Raw genomic sequence first — 20,325 nt, 5'->3', positions numbered from 1 at the left:
TGACCTCTGCTCCCCCCCATTGTGTGCCCGTCATCCCCTTGGCGGGCGCTGGCGGGGCTGGGGCAGCTCTGCCCTTTATCATGGTGATGGGCCCGGCCAGCAGCGCCCGCGCCCGGCGACACCGCGGCCACGCTGCCCCGGCTCGGTTTAATCTCCTCAGACGAGGCTTTTCTTGGCTGTTTCTTTTCTTCTGCCAAGGCGGCTCAGATCGGGGGCATGCTGTCAGCCGGGGGGTGAGGTCCACGGAAACGTCTTCATCCAGCCCCTGCGGAGGGTGGATGGAAAGCAGGACGGAGCCTGAGCCACTGCCACGCACGGGCATGGGAAGCATCTCCGGGCTTTGGCCAGGCTGGATTGGGCCACCCAAGTGCAAGGGAGCAGGTCTGGGGGGGTCGGGCACTGGGGCTGCTGCTGGTCAGCAGCGCCAGAGGTGGGCAGGATGCTCTGTAGCACCTTGATGCTTCATGTGGGACACAGAGCTATCTCCACTCTGGTTTTCTCTCATGAGCAGAAGGGTGCAGAGATCACAGAATCATGGAATGTTCTGAGTTGGAAGGGACCCAGAAGGATCATCCAGTTCCACACCTGATCCTACACAGACACCCCAGCAATCCCACCCTGTGCCTGAAAGTGCTGTCCAAACGCTCCTGGAGCTCTGGCAGCCTCGGGGCCGTGCCCATTCCCTGGGGAGCCTGGGCAGTGCCCAGCACCCTCTGGGGGATGAACCTGATGCACTGCCTTGTCCAAGCTCTTCTTTAAAGGAGCTTCTTCAGGGTGGTCTTCGGATGTGTCTCAGGGTACTCCTGGCCCTGGTACAGCAGAGAGATAGTTCTGCTGAGCCAGCAAACGTCTCTCTGTGGGACACCAGGGATGCTGGACGGTCCTTTCAGGACCTGAGCCTAATGCCCCCACGCTGCTACAAGTGACAGGCAATGGAATAACAAGTGAGACACCGGGGTTAAGTGATGGTGGTCTTGGCATGTTGTTTCTTCCTGTCGTGATTTTTAGGTGGCTGCAGGCCAGCTCTATGGAGAGTATGATTCCTCTAGCACCACACTGGTTTGACTCTGTAGGGTGGGAATTACATACCTCCAACACTGGGGTATTTTTTTGGAGTATCATCTAGAAAACTACTGGAAACCTCAACTGTCACCTTCTTCTGTGCTCTTCCCACATGGCCAAGGCACTTTGCTTCAGTGCCTGACTTTTGCTGGGCCAAGCCTGCCACGTTCACATGCAGCAGAGACCCCAGAGCAGCTCCAGGTCTCCATAAGGTGATGCCTTACCCCTGATGGAGGATGCACCGTCCAGCCCAGCTCTGCTGTCGCTGTTGTGGAGTCCATCAGGGTCTCTGTGGAAGGAAGGTGAAACAAGGAGTCATTGGATGCTGATGAAAGGACTGAAGATGGAGACAGGGAAAAAGGCAGAGAGGAGCCAGCCCAGAGCTGCAGGGATGGAGTCCATCCCACACTGAAACTCCTGGCCACGTACTGGTCCCTCCACCCAACTGCTCCCCACCCCCTGCCCACTGCTCCCTGGCCCCCATGCAGAATCATGGAATCACAGAACGTTAAGGTTGGAAATGACCTCCAGGATCATCAAGTGCAACCATTAGCCCAGCACCAAAACCATAATCATCACTAAACCATGTCCACAAGTACCACGTCCACACACCCTTTGAACACCTCCAGGGATTGGTGATTCCACCACTGCCCTGGTCCAATGCCTGAACACCCTTTCCACGAAGGAATTTTCCCTAATATCCAACCTAAACCTCCCCTGGCCCAGCCTGAGGCCGTTCCCTCTCCTCCTGTCCCTGTTCCCTGCGAGCAGAGCCCGACCCCCCCCGGCTGCCCCTTCCTGTCAGGGACTTGTGCAGAGCCACAAGGTCCCCCCTGAGCCTCCTTTGCTCCAGGCTGAGCCCCTTTCCAGCTCCCTCAGCTGCTTCTGGTCCTCTGGTCCCTTCCCAGCTCCGTTCCCTTTCCTGGACATGCTCCAGCCCCTCAATGTCTTTATTTTCATGAGGGGCCCAAAACTGACCCCAGGACTTGAGGTGGGACCTCGAGGTGCCCAGCACAGGCAATGTCTCCTGCTGTGAATGGGGATTCTTCCATCCATCAGCTCAGCTGGATTTTCCTCCTCTGAATCCCAAATCCAGGTACCCCCAGCCTAGAGCAGTTCTAGCCCTGCAGATGAGGAGCAGCCTGAGCAGGGATCCTCCATCACCTTCTAGTTTCCCAAAAGCACGATATTTTTTTCTCAGCACTTTGCACAGTAGGGAGAATCCTCAGAGATGCAGTAGGATGTGGGAAGGAACAGCACTTTTAGGACTTAAAAGGACTAAAAAATTAAACCACTGTTAAAGCTGGTTTTCCAGATGATTTGGGTTGAAATAGGTCAGGTGATGCTACCACGGACCAGCACAGACAAGTCCTCCTAAGGCACCCAACAGCAAAGCCTCCTTGCCCTTTCTGCAGCTCATGGTACTTCCAGCACTGGAACTCTTTTCATCCCAAATAGCTGTAGGTTGGTTTAACTCCACTGATGGCACAAGGAGGGGTGCTCAGGTTATGGCACCCCAATACCTGGCCCAACATGAGCAGGTGAACATGGGCCAGCCAGCCCCATCGGAAATAAATGGGACAGACACTTGGAATCATGGAATCGTTAAGGTTGGAAAAGCCATCGAATATCATCGAGTCCAATCATTTCTGCAGCACTGCCATGTTCAGCACTAAACCACGGCTCTAAGTACCACATCTACACACTTCAACACTTCCCAGGGAGTGCTCAAAGGTGTTTTTTGGACACTTCCACAGGTGGTTTCCACAGTCTGGGTAACTCTCCGTCCTCCAGGTCTGCAGCCACATGCTCATTGCAATACAGGGATTTTTCTGCACCACCACAAGGTTGACAGTTTAAGAGAACAGGACAATATTCCAGAGTTTGGGAAATGCAGTTTAGAAATGCTGCCCAAAGGCCTCAGCACACCGAGGCTGGACATGAGGAGAGCGTGGTGGGACAGACTGCACAGGGCAGCACATGGCCAGTGATTCTGTGCTGAGACCAGGGTGATGCCCAGAGAGGAAATTCTGTCCCTCTGCTCTGCAGGGAGAATGTGAATCTGCCCCTGACTTCAGCACATGTGCCGGGGATGCCAACTGTGCTTGCAGGGATGCTGGAACGTGTCCATCCCACACACACTTAGAGTCCCACAATGGCTGGGGTTGGGAGGGACCTTCAAGAACATCTGGTCCCACCCTCCTGCCATGGGCAGGGACACCTTCCCCCATCCCAGGTTGCTCCAAGCCCCGTCCAGCCTGGCTTTGGCCACTGCCAGGGGTAGTCCCAGAATGGGAATGGAGAGTTACTGGATGTAACCATGTCCTTCTGCTGTCCTCCTCCCCCACCAAAAAAACCAAGCATTCTGCCACAAATCCCCCAAGAGCATCCCTACCTTCTCCACTTTCACTCCACTGAACAAAAACAATGGAAGAAAAGCTCAGCCTTGAGCAGACCCATCACAGAAGAGCCAGGCCTGGATGCAGAGGTGACAACTGCTCAGTGCATGTGACCTCCCCTTCCCCACTGGCACCCCAAAAAGTGCCTCGGCAGTGCTGTGCTCCCTGCACCTACTCCTGGCAGTAAATCCTCCTCAGACTGTGGCTTGTTCATTACTCCTGGTTTGAGCCAGCAGTTTCCAGTTCACAGGAAACCAGGATTTCGAAATTTGGTTTTATTCCAAGAGTAAAAGGCAAAAAATAATTCTTTTCAATTTTTCCCACTAGGAAGAGTTCTGGAAAACAGTTAATCCCAAAATGTTGTGGGTCAGATTTACGAAATTTCTTTTTAAACGGAATATTTGTTTACATAGGGCAATAATAGTGTTTATTTTATCAGAGGATCTGGCTTTTTCATTAAAACACCAGTGGCGTTTGATCTGAAAGGAAAACAACATTTTTCACCCAGTGCTAGCAAGAAGCTTTAAAAAGCCCCTGAATTTGTTACTTTATCTTAACTATCAATGACAGTGGCGCATAGTAAGTACATTAATAGCAGTGACTAAAATGGAAAAGAAGATCTATTCTAAGCCATTACAAATAATTCCCCAAATAAACTTCATATTTTGAAGCATTTTGCATTTTTAAAAGCCTTTTATTTAATGAAAACTTGGTGCAGTGGAAATGTCGTGCTCGGTACGCCACTGCCCCCAACCCCTTATTCTCAGCTGAAGGATCCCCTTGGAGCTCTGCATCCACTCCGGCTGGCCAGGGACAAGGAGGAGAAGAAATTTGCAGGTTTTAAGCAAGTTTTTCCAATGGCAGATTATCTTCCCATAAAAAACACCAGATATTCCATTAATTTTAGTCTGGATTTACACCGTTCAGCTGCCAGCTGTTGGATTTCCTTTTCCTTCTACAAAGACTCTGCAGTCCAAAACCTTTCCCTCTTGTGGTGCTCACGGGTGGCAAACGATCCATCTCCAAGACAGCTAAATTAGCTCAGCTTCCTTCTTCTTCCTCCCTAAACCAGGTTCCTGTCTTTGAGGCTCCTGTTTATCACCCTTCATTGTGCAGGGGGTCCCAGGGCTGTGGTCCCCATCGCACACAGCTGCAACACTCCAGTGTGCCCCTTTTGGGGCAGTTTTTGCACCAAGTTGGTGCCCAGGCTGAAGTCCTTTCGGAGACGGAGTTATACTGAGCAGAGGGTGCCTGAATTACAGAAAATTGGGAATAACTGGTCCCCGTGAATCACAGTGACCCTGCAGGGTCAGCACAAGTGGGTGTGAATCAGAATCGTAGAACCACAGAATGGTTTGGGTTGGGAGGGACCTTAAAACCCATCCAGTTCTACGCCTTCCACTGTCCCAGGCTGCTCCAAGCCCTGTCCAACACAGAATTATAGAATTATACAATAGGCTGAGCTGGAAGGGACCCACAAGGATGATTGAGTCCAACTCCTGGCCCTGCACAGGAAACCCCAACAACTCCAGCCTGTGCCTGAGAGCATTGTCCAAACACTCCTTGAGCTCAGATAGGCTTATGACCACTGTCCTGGGGAGCCTGCTCAGTGCCCAACCAACCTCTGGGTGAAAAACCTTTTCCTAATATCCAGCCTAAACCTCCTCTGACTCAGCTTCAGCCATGTCCTCAAGTCCTGTCACTGGTCACAGAGTGAAGAGATCAGTACCTGCTCCTCTGCTGCCCTTCAGGAGGATGTTGAAGAGCACAATGAGGTCTCCTTCCAGTCATCTCCAGGCTGAATAGACCAAGTGACCTCAGCCATTCCTCATATGGCCCCTCCAGACCCTTCCCCATCCTCATGGCCTGCTTTGGATGCTCTCTAACAGCTTCATGTCTTTTTAATATTGTGATGCCCATAACTGCCCCAGGACTCGAGGTGAAGCTGCCCTACTGCAGAGCAGAGCAGGACAATCCCCTCCCTTGCCTGGCCAGCAATGCTGGGCCTGATGTCCCCCAGGACACGGGTGGCCCTCCTGGCTGCCAGGGCACTGCTGACTCAGATCCAACTGGCCTTTGACCAGGACCCCAGGTCCCTTCCTGCAGCTGCTCTCCAGCCTCTCGTTCCCCAGTCCATCCACACAGCCAGGGTTGCCCCATCCCCGGTGTAGAATCCGGCACTTTCCCTTGTTGAACTTCACACGGTTGGTGATGGCCCAGTCCTCTGTTTTGTCGAGGTCTCTCTGCAGGGTCTCCCTGCCTTTGTGAGAGGCAACAGCTCCTCCCAGTTTTGCATCTTCTGTGAACTTGCCTCGTATTCCTTCCAGTCCTGTCTCCAAGTCATTGGATGCTGAAGAGCATGGGGCAGTGATGAAGCCCTGCAGTGACAGGTCACCAGTCCAGTATCACCCCAGTCACTGTCACCCTTTCTGCCTGACCTGTGAGCCAGTTTCTCACCCATCACGTGACATGTTTATCCAGCTGGGGGCTGGACAGTTTGTCCAGAAGGATCCTGTGAGAGACAGTATCAAGAGCTTTGCTGAAATCAAAAGAGATTCCATCTCCTGGCTTCCCTTGATCAGCCAGGTGGGTTTACCCTGTCATAGAAGGAAATCAGGTTTAATAAGCAGGAGTTCCCCTCATGAAGCCGTGCTGGCTGTGACCAATGACTACGTAGTCCTCCAGGTGTTTTTCAATACTTTTCAGAATAATGCTCTCCATGATTTTACCAGGCAATGAAGTGAGATGGACAGGCCTGTAGTTTCCAGGGTCCTCCTTCTTGCCCTTCCTGAAAATTAGGACAATGTTCACCAACTTCCAGTCAGCTGGGACCTCTCTGGAATCCCAAGACTGCTCAAAAGTCACCAAGAGAGGCTTTGCAATGACATCAGCAGCTCTCTGAGGATCTTGGATGAATCACAGAGTCCCAGAGCGGTTTGGTTTGAAAGGGACCTTAAAACTCAGCTTATTCAACCCCCTGCCATGGGCAGGGACACCTTCCACTGTCCCAGTTTGCTCCAAGCCCCGTCCAGCCTGGCCTTGGACACTGCCAGGGATGGGGAGTCTGGGCAACCTCTCTGGGCAACCTGCTCCAGATGCTCATGGACATTTCTGAGTGACAGGTGACTCCAGGCCCAGGGACATCATTTGGACAAAGTTCTGCCACAGGTGCAAGCTCCACACGAGGTGTGATAAGCCCCAAGGTACTGGAACCCATCACCCCCCTAAGGCAGCTCCTCCACCTGCAGCTCCCACCGGGCTGCCTTCTGCTGCAGCCACTTCTGTGCCCATGGTGACCTGTGGTGGGCTGTCATGGCCATATCCCCCCAGCAGCTTCCCTGGTCCTGCCTGGGGCTGCCCCATGCTCATACAAGCACGTGGGCACCCAACAGGACCAGCTCCTGTGCTGGGGACAAAAAACACAGACCAATTCCTGGATGGGCAACCCTGAGCCCAACTGTTAATGCCTTGACAACCACCTCGGCAACTTCACTCACTGTCACAGCCACTTTCACGGTGCCATCCTGCTGGTTTGGCAGCACCACGTAACAGGGCGAGAGGCTGATGCCTCGGCAGCCCCATGAAGATCCCCGTGGTACCCAGGACATGGAGCAAAGCCATGTGGGAGCAGCAGGGGTGGGAGCCTGGCCCCTGGCCCACCTCTGGTGGCTGCGATAGCTGCAGCTCAGTGCGGCGCTCCCTCCACAGCAGCGTCCTCTCAGTGTTGTTGTTTCTGTTCTCCCCTCCCGCGTGTTTATCTGCCGCTTCACATGCTGCCCACGGCATTATAAATAAATCTGCAGCTGCTCCAAACCAGCAGACGCAACTCTGGCCCGCTTCCCACCGGGAACCGCGCTGCTCCCCACGGGACACCCGGAGACCAGTGCCTGTCCTTTTCACTTTGAAACTGTTTTCTCTGGGCAGCTTCCCGCCAGCACTGGGGCCTGTCCCCGGCACTGCTGCCTGCTCCAAGGGCACACCATTGCTCTGGAGGGACACTTGGCATCTCCAGACACATCATCACCAGCAGCCCACCACCTCCAGATGCTCAAAGCCAGGCTAAGACAGCGTCCCGCTGAGGATCTGCTGTGACAATGACCAGGGTGGGGGTTCCTGTGCTTCCACATGGCCTTCTTGCTGCTCAGCCACAAGTGAGATGAGTGTGGGGGTTCGCAGCTGCACCAGCTTTTCCCATCTGGTCAGATCAGGAATGAGACTGGTGAACAGAACTGGGAGGGGAGGATGAGTCTGGGATCATGCTGGGTGCTGGTGGTGCCAGGCCATCAGCACGGGCTGGCCAGGAGTGGGGATGGAGAGTGGCAGGACCAAGGGACAGTGGCGGAGGCTGGAGGTGAAGGGGATTAACAGAGGAGCTGTGCACACTGCAGACACACTTCTCTCCATCCGGAAAAATAACTTCCATGGCATTTTGCCAATTCAGACCAATTTAGAGCATCTGGACCTGAGTTTCTCAGAAGTCCTGGCAAATCCTTCACATTCACAGGCTCCAAGCTCATCCAGATAAAGAAACAGCTGGACAAATAAATAGCCCCACAGATAGCTGGAGCCTCCACCCTCATTTTTCCACCCACAACTTTTTCCCTTCCCCTTTCACTCCTCACGCCAGCTCCTCTCTCAGGGTAGGACACTTGCCAGGATTTTAATCCTGGTCCAATATTGTCAACACAGGGAGCAAGCTTCTTGTGGACCCATAACCACATCAGCTGTGGCCAGTGCTGGATACGCAAAGCAGGCAAGAAGCTCCCAGCCCGCTGTGATGGGTTGGGAGCAAAGTCATCCTAAGGCAGAGACAGTGGGAGATCGCTCCTTGTCACCATGTCCCTTACGTGACCTGGAAACCCATCTAAAACACCACATCAGCTCCAGGCTGGAGGGACACTCAGCGTCAGAGCCCAGCCAGGTGGAGCAAGATCAGGATCTGCACTGGAGACACCACAGGTCGGGATGAACTCCTCCACATGCTCCTGGAACCATGTTCCCATGCTGGCCTCAGGCACAGCCACCACATCCCGGGGCAGGGGGTGGCTAATGAGAAAGCCGTCTGTCCCTGCCCGAGGAGCCCTCGCCGCAGATCTCTTTACCCTTCCCCAAGCTGAAAGGCCCCTCTCTGCCTCCTGTGCTTTACTGGAGCCTGATTATGATATTTTTGCCAGCGCGAGCTGAGAGGGGCTGAGCAAACCCAGTGGCCCTTCCCTGCAGCCCCGAGCTTTGCTTTGCCTGGCCGGGGGCCAGCGGAACAAGCTGAAACTCAATCCCCCCCCCGGCCGAGCCGCTGGCGCGGGAACAGCTTGCTGCATTGTGAGCCGGCGGCTACGGGATACTTGGGATACTTCACTCAGGGATCCACTTAAACTCCAAGAGGGAGAGTGATTGATAGGGAGCGAAAAGAGGCAGTTGACTGGGCTGGGACAGGGATCGCGGCACGCCCCGCTCCCAGAGCCCCAAAGGCCACCCCGAGGTCAGGCACAGCGGGTCGTGCTGGTGGTCCCAGTGCTGTGGACCCAGCACTGAGGTACCTGGTCATTCGATGCCTTTCCCTGAAAAATTAGGTCCAGCCAGACTCAGAGACCTAAGAATTAGGATGATGTCCATCATCTCCATCACTCCATCACAGAGTGCCTCTGACCTGCCAAGCAGAATCCAGGCTGATAGTCCATGGAGCAGGGAGAGCTGACCCCAGAGACACCCCACAGCACTGGCAAGGGAAAGACATCCTCACTTTGGGGGAGTCATGGAGCCTTCCTGGCTCCTCACTTCCCTAGGACATCAGTCATGGCTCCTGCAAGCCCTGTGAGACAGGAGCCAGCCCCAGAGCCAGCAGAGGAGCAGGAATGGAAGCTGGGGCTCAGCAGAACCTGCAACTGGGTGGTACTCAGCTGCTTGTGACACTGGGGGTCCGGACTGGTGTCAAACAAGGGGATGTTTGACAATGCCCTTGGCACAGCATTTCAGCAATGCCAGGTGAAACTCCCCCTGCATTTCCATGAGGGAAATGCCATGAGCTGGGCTATGCTTTCCCATTCCCACCAAAATCCCTCCCTTACTCTGACTGCCCACATCTTGTCTGGACCATCCTGAGGGGACCAAACCCAGGGCTGATAGTGCTGTGCAGTGAGAAACCACTGAGGCCTTTGGCTCCCAGCTTTGCTAGACCAGGAAATACGGAAAGCTGGGCTTGGAGCAGGGCTGCACCTGGCCATGGGGACCACGGCAACTCCAATGGGTGAGCCAGAAGCCAGGGCTGAGCACGGCCACAGCCCAAATCCAGCAGCTTCCAGCTCCTCTTCCCAGCTCCTCCTCTCCCTGTGAAGGCCCTGGCTGTGCAAGCACTGCCCTGTGGCGTGCTGACTGCTCCACTGCTGCAAAGCTCAAAACAAGGAGAAGGCAAACTCAACAGCCCATGGGGTCCTGCAGGTCACCCCAGCACGTGTCCGGCTTTCCAAGCACTCAGCTGACCCTCAGCCCATCCAGGATAGTCCCTCTCACCTACCCGGCTGAGAGGAGAATGCAAGCTCCAGGTCACAGGAGGGAATTCGGATTTTATGACCTCTCAGCCCCTGCTGAAGAAGCAGGTGAGGCTGGATGTGAGGCAGGACCACTCTCCATCCGGCTGCCACGCTATCCCAGTCATGGCTGCAGATGCATCCTGTCTGTCCCAGTTTCCCCACAGCAGCTGCTCCAGAGGTCAGCAGAAACAGGATAACCCCACCAGAGCTCTCTGGGAAGCTGCTCCAGCAGCACCAGGGACCCACCGGCAGCGTCTGTCCCGAAAGGAGCAGGGACTTGTAGGTGGTCTGAGTTCAGGCGAGGGCAGGCTGCTGGGAAGAGACAATGCAGATGCCAAATGCCAGCGAGCAGAGGCCCTCCTGCTGCTGCTGGGAATGCAGGAGCCACACAGAGGAGACACAGATGCAGGCGTTTAGCAGCCACTGCTACTGGCACTGCTGATGGCTCTCTGTGATGGCACTGACCCCATCAGCTCTGAGATACCCTGAGGGACGGAGTCCCAGGGTAAAGTGTTGCATCCAGTCTCATCCAGGCCCAGCAAGACTAAATTCCCCACCAAGCCTTTTTCCAAGAGGATGGAACAGGGCCATGTCCCTCCCAAGTGCCTCCAGGTCTCTCTTCCTCTCTTGGGGATGGACACAGAGGTGCTCTGGGAGGTTGGAGTCCCGTGCTCTGGGAGGTTGGAGTCCCATGCCCAGAAGCTCCTTCTAGAGGTGCCCCAGCCCCAAAGGAACCATCAGCCTCCACCACACACTGCCCTGGTGCAGCTGAGCGTGGGGGAGGGACACTGGTGTCACCACTGGTGCCCAAACACAGAGCCACTGCCACTGGTGTGCAGGAGCAGATGCCATGTGCAGCTCCTGGCTGCAGCATCCCTGCGAAAAGCTGCTGTATGAACATGACAACCTGCTCCCATCACCATGCCCTGGGGCCACTGGTATGGGGTGTAATGCCCAGGGTGCAGGGCAGCACTGCCCAGTCCCCTTTGATACCCACAGCCACTCTCCTGTATCCTAGACACATCATCCTGTATTCCCAGCCCCACTGTCTGTGTCCTCAGGCACAGAGGCAAGGCGACCTCAGGAGATTTGGGATGCAGCAGGAAGACTGGAGGCTGCAGAGCATCACTGGGTAAGGAGCACACGCTTGGCTCTTGGACAACATCATCCCTTTCCTCACTAACCTCTGCCCATCATCTGATGTGAAGAGCATGGAGGGGACCAGGAGGGGTGACACAAGCCCAGGGCATGGCTTTATGGCCAGCTCTGTCCCTCCTCCCCTTGGGGCCACCCCCACCCGCAGTGGGGACAGTGTGCGCAGCCAGGGCCACCTCCCAGCACCGCTGGCACTAAATGAGGTTTTGTCACCCTGCTTGGTGGCATGGACTGCAAGCAACTCGTTCCCAGCAGGCTCCAGAGCCCTGCTCAGAATCCCAACTGAGCTACCCTTAATGGGCTTCAATTTTAATTTGCTTTTATTGGAAAACACAGATGGTGACCCCCCTCTCTCCTGGCCCGAACATATACAGGATAATAACATTTACAGGGAAAGATGTTATCTCCAAGCAGCCAAAGCTGCAGCAGAAGCCCCACTGCCCTGCAGTGACACACAGCTGTGCCCCACAGCCCTGCCCAGGCCACCCAGAGCCACCAGCGGGGGGAGGCAGGACCAGGGGGAATTAAAGAGCAGGATGGGTCCCTGGTGCAGCCAAGCATCTCAGATTGACCTGGGTAACCTCCTCTGTGTCTGCCCAGAGCAGAGGGATGCCCAAAGCTGCTGCCAGCACTGCTGTCCCCCCACCCAGAGCCAGCCCCTGCCTGCAGCCCCTCCAGCTGCTCCAAGTATCCCTGACTCCAGCCACCCCCTGCAAGAAGTGCACAGCAGAGCTCAGGACAGCGGTGGGGAGGTGATGGCAGCGCAGGGACAGGTGGGGACAGGCAGTGCCACAGGCACCAGGCTACACCTGCACCAGGGATCCAGGATTAGATCCCCCAGCAAACAACAAGCATCAAACAGCTCTGGGCTTGTGCCACATTAGCCTGGGCACCCAAACACCAGAGCCTGTGGGTGCTGCTGCTCCTCTGGCACTGCTGGTGCCATGCAGAGCCAGGCCCCCTTGTGCACCCTCCCAAACCTGGGCATGGGGTGAGCAAGGATGCCCTCTATCACACACTTCTGCTCTGTGGATCTACCTGACATTCCTTTGCTTGCCTGTTGTTACTGACAAGCTGGAAATGTGCTTCTGGTTGGCAGCTCCAAGCAGGAATGGCTTGGGAGGAACTGCTGCCTTGTTTTTGTCAAGCATGGGAGGGCAGCAAGGGGCTCCAGCTCAGGCTCCTGGCCAGAGGAAGCTTCTCCCCAGGCCAGATGCAGGAAAGCCCAAAACCCCTTCAGGCAGCTTGGCTTCCCTCCAGTCCCTCCCAAGGCCAAAGCATCTCCCCACTGCCACTTTTCTATCTCCAGGGGCTTGCCAGGAATGTAAACCCTGATCCCCTCCAGCCTCACCATGGCAGATAAAGCCACAGAGAAGCCAGCAGCTGCGGGTGGAGGGAATTTTTACTGAGAGGCAAAGGTTTCCTTCCTTGGGAAAACCCCATCTTCAACACCTCACCATACAGAGGGCTTCCCTCCTCCCCTTACACACTCGTTCACCCTCAAGGGCAGTGGGTTGAACTGAGGGGGGCTCTGCTGGTGGGTGCCACTGTGCTCCTGCTCACTGGTGGTCCTGCTTGGGCAAGGCATGTGTTGCATCCCTCCCTCCCTTCCATCCATCCATCCATCCATCCATCCATCCATCCATCCCTCCATCCATCCATCCATCCATCCATCCATCCATCCATCCCTCCATCCATCCATCCCTCCCTCCATCCACCCCTCCATCCATCCACCCCTCCATCCATCCATCCATCCATCCATCCATCCATCCATCCCTCCCTCCATCCATCCCTCCATCCATCCATCCATCCATCCATCCCTCCCTCCATCCATCCCTATGTCCATCCCTCCATCCATCCATCCCTCCATCCATCCATCCCTCCATCCATCCTAGTGTTGCTCACCAAGCAGCTGCCTTGCACTGGAAAGAAGCACCCTGGAGCAGGGAGCAGATGGGCTGTGGGACCACAAGGAGAGAGAAGCCCCTCTGCCATCACCCGCAGAGGCTGCAGCAAGGAGCTGGGGGATCAGGGACCGGCATGGGAGTGGGGAATGTCCACTCTCGGATGCACCTACAGCTCTGCAGGCCAGCCTGGAGAAGGTGGCAGCAGCCTGTGAACCAGCTGTGCGGCTCTTGGAGCTGGAGGAGAGAACACGCCGGGGTCCAGGCTGCCAATGGGATGGGGTCCTGGAGACCCCAAGGCTTGTGGAGCCTCATTTCCTTCACAGAACAATGGATGTGGGGAGCGGCAGAGCAAAGCTCAGCTGTGAGCAGAGGGTGAGCGCTCGCACAGGTACAGACAGCCCAAATCCGGTTCCACGGCTGTGGGAAGGGATTTTTGCATGCAGCAAAAAGAAACACACCCGGAGGTGGAAAAAGGGCAATTTCCACAAGTTGAAAGGGATTATTAGCAAAAATTGATCGGGGGGGAAATGTAAACAAAAACAATGAAGAGTAATTACGGCTTATGGCGGCTTTGCCAAAATCTCATAAATCTGCGATCATAAAAGAAGGCGTCTTGAGTTCAAAATTATCTTGGCTTGGAATAAAAGGAAAAAATTGCAGTAAAAATAAACATATTGTATAAATTAAACCCAGGGGAAGTTGGCAGCAGCGAATTAGCAGCTCTAAGATGCAGACAGTTGCAAAAGGATGTATCAATGAAAAAACTGACTGCCAGGAGACAGAAAGGAGGGGAAAAAGGAAATTTTAAATACACCAAAAGCAAACACAACCAGAGCTGTGGAAAGGCGAGTCCATGGGGATACTCAAGTGTGAAGGCAGCAAACACAGACACCCCAACCGAAACAAGGGCACAGCCAGGAAGGACGAGCAGCCGTGGCAGCTCCAGGGACCTGCAGTACCCAGGCCTGGACACACGGACACACCTGAGACCCCTGGCTGGCAGCATCCCACTGCCTCGGGCAGCTGCTCACCCTGCCCCATCCAGGAGCAAGGGCTGCGAGGTGGTGGGGTCAGGACAGCAATTCTGGAGTTGTTTCCTGAGGGTAATATCAGCCCCAAGACAACGATTTGCTCTCCAGCAGCAACATGGTGTGGTCAGCAGAGCCCTACAGACCCGTGGGACAAGGACAGCCCAAGAGCTCCCCTCTCCCCTTCCAACACCTTGTGCCGTGTGCCAAGCAGGGACAGGGGACTCCAAGGATGGGGAATGATCTTGTAGCATCCCACAGGGCTGGTGGAAAGGAGCTTGGGGGTCTTGGTTCAACCCCATCTCCACCACGAGACTGGGGCAGATGGGCTCTGGGAGAGCTCCAGGATGAAGTCCCAGTGCCTCAAGGACTTGTTGCCAAGTGATGTGGACACATCCAGCTGCTCAGCAAACGCTTCCAGGACCAGGAGGATCCTAAAGCACCAGGTGCTGCCTGCAGAGAGGCCATGGTGGCTCTACAAGCACTGCTGCAGAATCCATCCCAGGAACGACAACCAAATCCTGGGAGGAGAAACAGCCCGACAGCTCCGTGAAAGCCACAACAGTCGCCCAGCCAACTCAGCCAACACACTGGCAGGGGTCAAACCAGAGAGATGACCAGGGTATTAGCCAGGATACAGGACAGCAGAAGGAGCATCAGGGAGGGCGGATCCAGTGCTGAGAGCTCTGCAGGCCAAAATCCAGGTGGTTCACACCCTTCAGGCTGCACTGAAACCTCCCTGCTCTGCATCTCAAACGTTTTGTGGAGGTGCAGCAATGGGCCCCCCACCCCGAACAAGCTTTGAGGATAAAGCAGCAGAGGTATCAGATGCAGCCATGAACCTGTGGCATCTCTCAGTGTGGCTGGGGCCACCCCCAGTAGCACAGACACAGGATAGCAAGGACAGGCCATCAGGAGTGTCCTATGAGCCAAGCTGGGGAAGGACAGACCGGAGCCACTGTGCAAGGTCCCTCTTTCATTCCTCAGTGGAGAAGGTCCCTCTTTCACTGCCTTTTCTCACTGTGGGTAAAAGCCACATCTGTGCCAGGAGGAGAGATTGCTCTTCTCCAGAGGCTGGCAGCGGAACTGAGGCACGGAGCCCCCGGCACTGCCTGCCCTGGGTCAGGCTGGGGGATCAGTGAGCACAGAGCACCCCGTCCCCTTGCCACCCTCAGCACCACTGGGGCCTGCCAGCACAGGACACTGAAGTGACACCACAGGAGGTGGCACTGCCTGTGCCCAGAGACACCCAGCACCTGCAGCTCCTGCTGGGACAACATGTCCTTGAGTCAGGCTGTGTCGGCACCCTCTCCCTGGCACCCCAAACCCCCAGTACTCTTTGCATGGATGCATCCCTGGAAGAATCCTCCAGTTGCATCCCTGCTCCCTCCCCACTCTGCCAAGAGAGAGTATCCCTGCATCTTCTGAGGATGCAAACGATTCACAGCCAGCCTCTAACAGCTTTGTGGGATTTAGGGTTTGCTGCCTGAGCCTCATAAAAGTACCACACTTCCAAAATTTAGTTTACAGAGTGACCGAGGCATTACCTGACATCAGCCTTGACATGGGAAATCAGGCGAAAAGTGCTGTGCACTGAATGCCCCATCCCCCAAATTCTCTACTCGGCATGAAGCAGCCTTTATAAATCAATGTCTGCAGGAGGAAAACACGTGAGGGAGCAGCAAGTTCATCCTCCCCATGCTGCTGCACTCCTGGTGATCCCTGAACCCCACAAGTGTGATGGGAAGGGATCTCTCCAGGACTGATGCCCCATTCACTGCTCAGGGAGAGACTGTGACCTGTGGGATGTGCTTGAGCACCCAGGGATGCACCCAAATCTCAGGGAGCAATAAAAGGACACTGCTCTTCTCCCTTTTCCCGGCACCACACTCAGCCCTCTGCACCCCTCTCCTCTCTTGTGCTTCGAGGACATGGAGCCCCTGGGAGCATCCCACAGGTCCTGCTGCTGCTGTACAAGGGCCTGAGCCAGCCATGGTGGCCAAGCCATGGGAACCCCCAGCACACTGCACTGCTGTCAGTGATGCTGGAGCACAGGGATGCACAGGGAATTTGTGGCAGGAACGTGTAGCTTGGGCTGAGTGGCCACACTGATGTCCTCAAGACCAGGCAGAGCAGGAGGCTGCACTCAGCTCCCTGTGTGGGCATCACTGGCACCACAGCACGCCCCAAAAACATTGACGAGCCAGCAGTGCCAAGGAGAACCCAGAAGCTGCAGTGCCACACAGCTCAGATGTGACCCTCTGGTTACCTGTCTCCAGGGCAGGGTGCTGACAAGGTGAGCACAGCCTGGGGCTGCCAATGCTGCCAGGCCTACAGCAGGTGCCTCATGCCATAACAAACCCCAAATGCACAGGGCAGGGCTCCCCAAACCCCATGTGCTTGGTAGGCAGAGAAGGAGGTACCAGCCAGTCCCAGCCCTGCCAGGAGGGTTGATTTAATTAGATGTTGGGGAGAAACTGCTCCCTGTGAGGGTGGGGAGGCCCTGGCACAGGGTGCCCAGAGCAGCTGTGGCTGCCCCTGGATCCCTGGCAGTGTCCAGGGCCAGGCTGGACACTGGGGCTTGGAGCAGCCTGGGACAGTGGAAGGTGTCCCTGCCCATGGCAGGGGGTGCCACTGGATGAGTTTAAGGTCCCTTCCAACCCAAACCATGCTGGGACTCTATGGCTGCACCCCATGGCACTGCAGCAGCCTGAGCAATGGAAAACATGTCCATGGGGTGAAAAACACCTCCTTAATCCACGAGCAGCACCCCTCCCTCCTGCAGGGGATGCAGCACTCCTCCGTGTCTCCTGATTTATCCTGCCTGGAGAAGAGGCGCCAGGGCCGGTGGGATGCTCTGGGCTGCTGGCCCCATCCACCCGCTCATGCTGCCCGGGATTTATAGACGGAAAAAAACCCCTTGGCTGAGCCTTTGTTTACTTTGCTCAGAGAAAATAATGAACTCTTAACGTAGTTCTGGTGTCCCTTCCCATGGCAAGGGAGCAGAATGAGATGAGCTTCAATATTCCATCCAATCCAAACCATTCTGGGATTCTGTGATTTAAGAAACTTGGTGAAACCTTAAGGCTGTCCCACTCCAAGCATGGCACACATTACAATATTCCCTGTATCCCAACACGGCAGCGCCCAGCCTCAGCTCCACACACTCACTGTCCCCATGCCGTGATGTCCCCATGCCGGGACTGATCCCAGCAATGCTGTGCAAGGAGCAAAGCCCTGCACTGGGGAGCCTGGGAAAGAAGCCACGGCGTGATGGGAGACGTGGGGGGCACGGGGAGCATCCCTGCAGGAGTCAGCTGTGGTGCCTGTAAGAGCCAGCTGGCTTCCAGCACGGAGCAGCTGGGAGGGTGTCAAACAAGACCATCAGACCTCTGGTGCCTTTCACCCCTGGTAACTTTTCTACCTGCAGATATCACAGATTTGCTCAAGGTCCCTCTTGTGACAAAGCTACCAAAGCAAAATGTTGCATCACAGAGACACTGGTGACAGGAGGGGACACCCAAAGAGCTCTGCCACCTCCAACCAGGTGGGTACTGTGAGGTAGCACCTGGGATGGAGCCGAGTAGGTGGTGCCCAGGAGCAGAGCCCTCCCCAGCATTCCCTACAGGGATGGCACAAGGCTGGCAAATTCCCACGCAGTGCTGAGGGAAGCACTTGCTTTGGCCAGCCCCCCCAAAAGTAAGATGTTTCTGCTCCCTGCAGAGCAGAGAAACATCAGACCCTGGAAAACACCACCCTGAGCACCCCCAAACACACATGAACAGAACAGCTTTACCCCCTTTGTGCTACATGGGAGGGGGCAGGGAAGCTCCAGGCACTGACCCCCCCGTCAGGGGCAGCAGGTCCCAAATCCCTGTGGCCAGGAGCTGCTGGCAGCAGGGCCGGCTGTCCGGGCCAGTGGCAGCCACAAGGACCAGGGAACAAAGGCCAGTTCCCGGCTCCATCGATCCCGAGGTCAGACGGGTGAGGGGGGAACATCTGCTCCGACCCTGCCCAGCTCCGGCCCAAGGATTTCCTCGGGGTTATTCAGGCAAGGGTGAATTTTCAGAAGGAAGCAGCCAATACTGCTGTTAAAATTCCCAGCACGGAAAGCCCCAGCCCCAGTTTGTGCCCATGGGGAGGGACCAGGAGCAGCACAGGGTAAGTGCCAGTGATTCCGTAGTGGCCAAGATCCATGTGGTTGGAAGATGCCAGAAGGATAACCCAGATCAGCAGCTTGTGTCCAGGTATCTCCAGCCTTCCACTTGAAGTGTCCAAGGCCAGGTTGGACAGGGCTTCGAGCAACCTGGGATAGCAGAAGGTGTCCCTGCCCATGGCAGAGGGTGTCACCCAGGCTGCCTGGCCAGAACGTGCCCGGGATAGCTGGAGATGGAGCAGCAATAGCCTGAGGGAAGAGCCCCAGAGGTCAAAACCAGTTTATGAGAAATCAGTCACCTTTGATCTACAGATTCGAGCAATAGTGAATCAACTCCACCCCTGGGTGATCTGCTGTACAGTTAATAAGACACGTTATTAAAAATATGCTCCTCTACCAGGCTGAATTAGTCCGGCTTCCAAGCCACAGAGTCCTGCCCTGTCTAATTAAACAGACCTTCCCGATTAACAGTTCTTCCTCCAGGCCGCTACCACCAGACAAGGCAGCAGACACTCCTCAATCTCCTGAGTAAGGCCAAAACCAGGCAGGATTCCACACCTTGAGTCATGACCATTAAACTGGTTTATTTTCATTTTGATTCTCCTTCGGCTTCGGACACCAGAAACAGATCCAGAGGCCCCCAGGGCTGGCCTCGGGATCACAAGGACAGGACATGCAGGTATGTCCTGGCTCACCAATCAAGGACCTGATCAGCTCTTTCACTCCAGGAGTATCCCGTTTCCAAGGTCTTTTCAGAGCCAGAGATTCCCTGGTTGCCCTGGTTATGCCCCACAGCTGTGCACCACCCAGACACAGTGTGCCCATACTCAGACCCACTTCTGTTCCCTGATGTGCCGAATTCCCTCAGGTGTAACCAAACCATCCCCTCCAGCCTTTACTGCTCTCCCAACACTGGCACTTGCTGCAGATGGGAATCTCCCACTTGGAGTATTTTCCTCTGACCAGCCAATTTCAAGCCCCTCCAGTGCACACCTGTAAATCCATCTCTTGCTGGATCACAGTGGGAACCCCTCCTGACTCCTAACACTGCAGAACTGCACATAAAAGGTGTGAACCCCCTGCTTACCTCTGCAACAGCTCTGGGGTGACTCATCTGTTCCCTGGTTTGAAAGCACCAGGTGCTGCCCACGTGCTTTTCTGCAGGCTGATGCCCTGTGTATCCCACATCTCCATGGAATCCCCATCCTTACAGCCAGCCTGAGCTGCCGCTGTATCCTCAGGGCAGCTTTGTGTCCCACAATGAGGCAGAACACGTCCTGCTGCTGCCCTGTTCCCCCAAACCCCACATCTGAACCCTGAGGCTGTGTCAGGGGGGTTTAGGTGGGATCTCAGGAAAGGTTCTTCCCCCAGAGGGTGCTGGGCACTGCCCAGGCTCCCCAGGGAATGGGCACAGCCCCGAGGCTGCCAGAGCTCCAGGAGTGTTTGGACAGCGCTGCCAGGTACAGGCTGGGATTGTTGGGGTGTCCTGAGCAGGGTCAGGAGTTGGACTCAATGTCCTTGTGGGTCCCTTCCAGCTCAGGAAATTCCCCGATTCCATGGTTTTGTGAACCCTACATCTCCACTGGCAGCGCAGAGAAAGCACAATCCCCCTTGGAGAGCATTTCTGTGAATTTATTTTTCCCCTTGGTTCACATCCCTGTGGGGTTCCAGAGCTCACTGTTCCCAAGCCAGCCGCTCCACCTCGCAGGAGCCAGCCCAGATGCCCAAGAGCCTCGTGGGGACCACGCAGGCTGGACCCACCCTCCCCACCACCCTGGCCCCTGCCAGCTGGGAGCCTCCGCCTCGCTCCAGAGGCTTTTATTAGAAACACACAGTCACCAAAGGCTGCAAGTGGAATCCATTACACAGCATTTAGTACGAATCATTTGTATTTCACAGCCTGCAATCCTTCTGATTTCACAGGGAAACGGCTGTTAAAGACCCTGCTGCAGCCAACGGGGAGGGACCAGGTGGGAGCAGGGATGGGAGGAGCATTCCCAGATCCGGGATGGACCTGCTCCCACACCTGGTCATCGTTCACAGCCACATCCTCCACTATGGAATGTGGGAGGAGGCAGCTCTGCTACCTGC

At 55.5% G+C, this 20,325-nt stretch overlaps 1 protein-coding gene and 1 long non-coding RNA gene across 2 annotated transcripts in view; one reads left to right on the top strand and one right to left on the bottom strand.

Moving 5' to 3' along the window:
- The window catches only part of EPHB2 (EPH receptor B2), a 128,649-nt gene that overhangs the window by 87,863 nt on the left and 20,461 nt on the right, over positions 1-20,325 (bottom strand). Inside the window, 1 exon segment of the mRNA XM_042015833.1 lies at positions 1,287-1,351. Within this exon segment, the coding sequence (XP_041871767.1) occupies positions 1,287-1,351 (65 nt within the window).
- On the top strand, positions 1,286-19,737 carry LOC121658673. Its single transcript, XR_006014022.1, has 4 exons — positions 1,286-1,353; positions 5,860-5,863; positions 11,886-11,895; positions 19,726-19,737. It is a non-coding gene; the product is annotated as an uncharacterized LOC121658673 (long non-coding RNA).

The sequence above is a fragment of the Corvus kubaryi genome, unplaced genomic scaffold, assembly GCF_017639235.1.
Source record: "Corvus kubaryi isolate FWS band 111438036 unplaced genomic scaffold, C.kubaryi_AGA036_p1.0 split3-37344, whole genome shotgun sequence".
NCBI classification, from domain to species: domain Eukaryota; kingdom Metazoa; phylum Chordata; class Aves; order Passeriformes; family Corvidae; genus Corvus; species Corvus kubaryi.
The sequence above is the reverse complement of the archived record's forward strand: the minus strand, read 5'-3'. Positions and strand labels throughout refer to the sequence as shown.